The 6,602-nt window shown below is 51.5% G+C and overlaps 1 protein-coding gene across 1 annotated transcript in view; it reads right to left on the reverse strand.

Annotated features, from left to right (window-relative positions):
- Nucleotides 1-1,129: 1,129 nt before the first annotated feature.
- LOC119375183 (DNA polymerase theta) overlaps nucleotides 1,130-6,602 on the reverse strand; it is an 87,049-nt gene continuing 81,576 nt past the window's right edge. The window contains exon 13 of the mRNA XM_049411189.1: nucleotides 1,130-1,285. Within this exon, the coding sequence (XP_049267146.1) occupies nucleotides 1,130-1,285 (156 nt within the window). The remainder of the gene's footprint in view (nucleotides 1,286-6,602) is intronic.

A 6,602-nucleotide genomic window follows, 5' to 3' on the forward strand; every position in this document is an offset into this window, starting at 1 on the left:
CACACCCATAGAGTTAATATACTGACTCTAGAGGAAAAGCTTCCCATAGGGCCCATGCATTGAAACTTATAACCGCATGGGTTCCGCCATGATGGAGCAAAACGAACGTTGCCAGACCCGAGACGCTCGCTATATTTGACGGTAGTCGTCAGTTTTAATCTACCAACCTAAGCCAGCGATGCGCTGTTCAGGGAACATCAGCTGTGTTTTGATGCGTGAAGCCGTGTGTTAACGTAGCGTTGTCTGTGCAGCTGGCCCGATTGATAACAGTTAACACTTCCACCTCTCTGTGCATGATTTTTACTAGGTACGCACTACCATTAATGCATAACGAATAAAGTTTCTCCGTTCGCTGGCACAAGGGTCACTCGACAGATTCGCAGCTCGAAGCAAAGTGCGTAGGCCGTGGTCGCGCGGTGCTTCGACTTGAAATGACGAGACACCTGTATGCCTGTATCCACGTTCTTGTTCAGCTCATTGCTGCCGTACTTCAGCGCAGAGAGCTATAAAGCAGAAAATGTCGATTGCAGCATGCAGCGGCGAATGTGAGTCAGACGTCACCCGAAAGCTTCAATCGAAACTAAAGGTACACGGCACACGAAATTTTATCGCCGTTAAAAAGACAAAAAAAAAAACTTCGCTCGCGCCTAGTTGGTACATAACTTTCAGCGCTTGTCTGATCTCTTCTTTGCCGTCCGTCCTGGTTTGCACTGAAGTTTCAGCTTGAAAGAAAGAAGGGCTGTCACATGAAGTCGAGTGGTACGTGGCAACAGAAAACGCGCACGACGGAACACTACGACAGCTACGAGATACACGACGTAAGCGAAGTTTTAGGGGCTTTAACACGACGGGGGGGGGGGGGGGGCGGAATCCGGCGCAATCGGCCGCAAGCGCACTCCCTAGTGTTAACGAGGAGCTCGCCATGGCAGACCTCTGGCTGGGCGGACCAGTGGAAGACTCCGCGTCCGTCGCCCTGGGACAGGGAGCAGCGCCTCCCGGAAAAAGCGAAAAACTTGATAAAAATGCTCGGAGCAGAAAGCAGAAGCGTTCTATGAAGAGACACTTCGTCGTCGTCGTCCTCGTTAAATCAGCGCGCCTGGCCCAGAACCGATGAGGCCAACGGTGACAGTCACTGCCTAATGGCTGTAGACGCGGAGCCTTCTGCGGCGCTGTCCGGCCAGAGATCACCTTTGGCAAGCTCGTCGCGAAAACGAAGCACCTGTTCGAGCACCAGCGAGGACACGGAACTGTACTCGGCCACTGGGGACGACTCGTCGGATGACAGCTTCGAGACCGTGAGAAGCAGGAAGGCAAAAGAAGAAACATCAAGCCGTCTTCACCAGCGAGGACGTTAACGTCTAAGTCAAGTGAAGAACGCTGGCCGCACACCATCCTATTCATTCCCGAGGACTCCACCGTCAGCCTTCGAGCAGTAAACAGGCAAGCTCTCTCTATGTACTTTGAGGGGGTTGCACCGAACGAAATTAAGGATATCCGGGTGAACACGCGGAAGAATATCCTAGCTGTGGACACGACGACTGCCAGCGCCTTAGACAAGCTTCGCAAAATATCAGATTTGGGAGACATCAAAGTTCGACCTGTCATTCCAATGGACGGTGCCTGCGTGGCGGGAGTAATCTACGACATTGATTTGGCCATAGCAAACTCGGACCTCCCAATTCTTATAAAGCCGGCGAACGAGGGATTTGTCATCGCGAATGTACTTCGCCTCGGAAACACCCGCTGTGTAAAGATAATGTTCAAAGGAGAATCTATTCCGTCGCATGTCAAGGTTGGACACTTCCAGACATCCTGTTCGGCCATTTGTCCCAAAACCACTTCAGTGCCATAACTGCATGAAAATTGGGCACGTCAAGGGTGTATGTACAAACACCACAGTATGCCCCCGATGCGCTGAGCCGCACACTGCAGACGCATGTCGGGCAAACAAGTCTGAAGTGCGGAAACTGTGATGGTTCACATGATGCTGCCTCTAAGGAATGCCCGCGGAGTTAAGAAGGAAATCGCAATTATCAAACAAATGGTTAGGGACAATTCAACCCACAGAGAGGCTGCTGAAAGGGTACGGCGTCGGCGTAGTCGCCGACGGAGGCATGTAAGACAGGGTGTTGCGCATAACCCTTTTCCTTCGAGCACGAATAAAGGAGTAAGCACGAAGCGAAATGAGGTGGAGAAGCTCGCAGTGCGGCTATGAATGGCCTACGCTTCCGCGTACGCAGCCTGCGAAGGAGCCTCCTCCGAGGCCTCCCGCCCTACACCTTCCACCGAGTCTACTCCTGTTGAGGATGTGTCAAGGGTCGATCGACAGATCATCCCGATGCTGCGATCCCTCGTTGCTGTCATGGCAGACCTACTAAGAAGCCTGGGAACTCCAACCGCTCGAAGCGGGTTACAGGTGTTGGACGCGCTGAGCCCAGTCCTCGCCTCCCTCGCGTAGGAGCCATGGCAGGAGATCAACAATCGTTCCGCAAAGAGGTCAGAGAAGCATCAGTCATCCAGTGGAACGCAAGAGGACTTAGATCACGGATTTCTGATTTTCGTACAGTACGTGTTTTTCCAACCGTTTCCCCATCATCGTAATATGTGAACCGAAATTATCAAACCCGATCAGGCTATCCGGCTACGAGTCAATCCCGTCCAAAACCAGCAACGAAAGCAGCAAGGTCATTGTGTATATTCGTAGGGAGCTTACATACATCATTTCAACCTGTGTCGCTCATGATGAGAACCAATATGTTTGCCTGACTGTGAAGCAGAAAACCCTCACCTTCACATAGTAGGTGGTCTACTTATCTCCCTCAGCCCGTTTTGATCGAAAAAGGACTGGATGACATACTTGCGAACATCCCGGATCCGTGGAATAATTACAGGGGACTTCAACGCCCACCACCCAATCTGGGGAAGTTCAAAAGTCAACGCCACGGGCCGGAGACTGGCATACTTTGTGTCGGCTCATGGAACTGTCTCTACTTAATGATGGGAGTCCTACATTTCTACGAGGATCAACGTACAGCAGCTGCTTGGACTTGACGTTTGTGTCACGTCGCTTCGCCACAAGCGTTAGGGGTTTTTAGACATCGAGACACATGGTAGCGACCACATCCCCAGTTATCTCACCATCAAAGGCTTTGCTAATTGGCCACCCGCCGAAAACCGTCCGGAGGATCGATCTGGTCAGCATTCACAACTAACGTTGAACACGCTTGTGAAAAGGGCTTATCCTCTGGCATTGAGCAAGCGATTAAAGAAGCAGCGCAGAGTGCGATGCGCACGCTGACATGTTCTACAAGGCCCTCAGAAACGGATGTGGAGTTAGAGCGACTCCGGGCGGATTCGTCGGCGTGCGGAGCGCAGATATCGACGCACAAAATCCATTCAAGATCTGCGGATAGCTAGGCGCATGCAAAAGAAGATCCAGCGTCGTATGGACAAACTGGAGTTTCAGCGGTGGGCGAAGTTTTGCGAGTCTCTAGACCCCTCGCAAACCACTTTCTCAAATATGGCGAACCGTGCGAGGCCTACGCATTTTTCCCGAACAACGTTTTCCGTTTAAAGCCTTGGCCCTTTTCCAACGTAGAAGGGATATCGAGGTAGCGGAAGATTTTTGTAGGAAGATTGCAGGCCCGTCAACTTGCCACAGGAGCCCTTACTGCTGATGACACGCCACATTCCCTTGACCCGCACATGGACCCTGCCTTTTTCCATGGAAGAGCTGGATGCGGCTCTTGCTTTATGCAATCGATCGTCGTCGCCTGGAACCGGATGGCATATCATACCGCCTATTACGCAATCTCGGTGATCGAGCACGAAGCGCTTTGCTGGACGTGTTCAATGAGTCCTGGAGAGGACGGAACGGTCCCCAGAGAATGGAAAACAAGCCGTTGGTTCCACTTCTCAAACCTGGAAAATCACCTCTAGAGCTTACGTCATACCGCCCAATAGCGCTGGCTAGCTGCGTAGGGAAGCTGATGGAGAAAATGATCCTTGCCAGACTCGAGTGGTTCCTAGAACGCTACAGAGTATATCCAGACGCCATGGCCGGTTTTCGTCGTCTTCGTAGCTCCATTGACAATGTCATTGACCTGGTGACCTACGTACAACACCAGAAAATGAGTAGACCGGCTATCTGTCGCACTATTTTTAGATGTCAAAGGGGCATATGATAATGTTTCTCACGAAGCCATACTTGACGCCCTCGAGTCGGTGGTTTTGGGTGGACGATGTGTACCGCTGGATCTGTTGCTACCTACATATGAGATCACTGTTTGTGCAAACTGATGATGGGCCGACTTCTGAGCATTACAACACACCGTGGCGTTCCTCAAGGTGGTGTATGAGCCCCACACTATTCAGCCTGGTTCTGATCGGTCCTCGTGGAACGCATACCAGATTCCGTGCAGATATCTCTCTATGCAGATGATATTTGTGCTTGGACGTCAGGTGTAACACGCCCTCAGGTACGTGCGAGGCTCCAAAAAGCAGCGAATTCAGTATCGGCGTACCTTAGAGAAACAAGGCCTCGAGATTCTCCTGAGAAATCGGCGCTGGTTGCGTTCACGCGGAAGGCAATGACGTCATATCCCATCGCCATCGAATGGACGCAATGTTTGCTACGCCAGGACGCACAGGTTTTTGGGGTCCGATCGATCGAAACCTCTGCTGGAGTCCCCATGTGGCCACTCTAAAGAAGCGCCTAACGGCCATCGCACAACTTTTCAAGTTCCTCGGAGGGAAAAACGTGGGGCACATCAGTGCACGCGATGCTGCAGCTATACAAACGCTGTTTCTGGGATACCTGCGGTATAGCTTGCCGGTTCTGACGAACGCTTGCAAAAGCAGTATACGCACGATCGAAAACGCCCAGGGCCAGGCACTCAGAGTTTGTCTTGGATTACCACGCTGCACATCACAGCCGCAACCATCGCAATTGCCAAAGATCATCCGGCCACGGTGCACATTACATTGGAGGTGCTTAGAGCTCACATTAGGCACCTTGCTCGCGCCCCTGCCCACCATCTTGCTTCGCTTCCAGAAGATCGACCGAGTACCTCCTTCTGTAAGAGAATATTGACTTACCGAGAGTGCCTTCCAACAGCCTACACGCCTCCGGAACGGATTCTAACACCCCCTTGGTGCTTGGACCGACCAAAACTGCTCTTGACAGTGCCGGGGATTCGCAAGGAAGGCGGAGCTCTCATCGCCAGCTTTGAAGCAGATGACTCTACTCATGTTGCACGAAGATTACAAAGATCATGTTAAACTTTACACGGATGGCTCGAAACTGTTGGAGGATCTGCAGGAGCTGTGATCTTCCCAGCAAGAGCCCGAAAACATACAGTTTCGAACGTCACACAAGACAACATCGACAGCCGTGGAGCTTGCGGCACTCCGCAGCGCACTCCGCAGGATTTATCGAGAAGCGCCACAAAAATGGGGCATTTTTACTGATCGAAACCAGCTCTGCAGTGTCTTCGAACTGCTCTACGTCGTGGGGCTCAAGACCAATTGGTGCTGGAAATACGACAACTGTACATCAACTAATAGACGAAGGACATGCTATAACTTTTCAGTGGTTGCCAGGCCACTGCGGCATCATCGGTAACGAGCATGCCGACGATGCAGCTAAGAATGCTCACGAAAATGGCGTGATAGAACCTATCCCACTGTCAAGAAGCGACGCAGCAGCAAAGATTAATACGCTTGCGCATGATGTCGCAAGGTCTATGTGGAAACACCCGGTTTTCTCCACACCCGTCTTCACCGCCTGGATCCATGCCTACGACTCAGCATTCCATCTGGCCTGCCCCGATCCGAGACGACCCTTCTCTGCCGCATGTGGGCTTGGGGTGTCTTTTACGAACGCCTTTTGCGTGCCGCATCGGAATGAGAGACAGCGCTGCATGTGAATATTGTGGCAATGACGAAACCATTGAAACCATTTTATGTCAGTGCCCTCAATACAGCTCTGAGAGACAATCCCTCGCAGCAGTGTTGCTCGCCTCGACGACCAGCCGCTCTCTGAGCAGTCAATCTTGGAATGTCGGAACGATCGAGCTTCACGCCAGAAAGCAACGAAGGCGCTGATGAAGTTTCTGCGAGCGACCCGCCTCGTTGAACGATTGTGACACTCCTGTGTGTGTGTGTGCGCGTTTGTGCTTCCCTCCCTCCCTATCCCATCCCTCTCTTTCTAACTTTTCTGTCTCCCCTTACCCCTTCCCCAGTGCAGGGTAGCAAACCAGATATGTTTTCTGGTTAACCTCCCTGCCTTTCCGCATTACATTTTCTCTCTCTCTCTTCTCCCTAGTGTTGGTGTGATGGGTGGTTGCATCTAGTAAAGCAGCCTGCAAAACTCCTTTCCGCGCACAGAAGAACTTGCCATATAACTACCAGTGGTATTCTTCCTAAGTAGTCAAACTAACACACAAAACACTATCCGCGCGTTTTTAATTGTGCAGGTGCTGTTTGGGATTGATAATGGATGGCAAATAAAAGAATGACAACGTCAAGATGTCAGCAGTCTTGTGGTTAGTGGTCTCGCGGCATGCCGGCTTTTTTCTAATCCTCGTGTATTAACCTATGCG

This window comes from Rhipicephalus sanguineus, chromosome 11 (genome assembly GCF_013339695.2).
Source record: "Rhipicephalus sanguineus isolate Rsan-2018 chromosome 11, BIME_Rsan_1.4, whole genome shotgun sequence".
NCBI classification, from domain to species: Eukaryota; Metazoa; Arthropoda; class Arachnida; order Ixodida; family Ixodidae; genus Rhipicephalus; species Rhipicephalus sanguineus.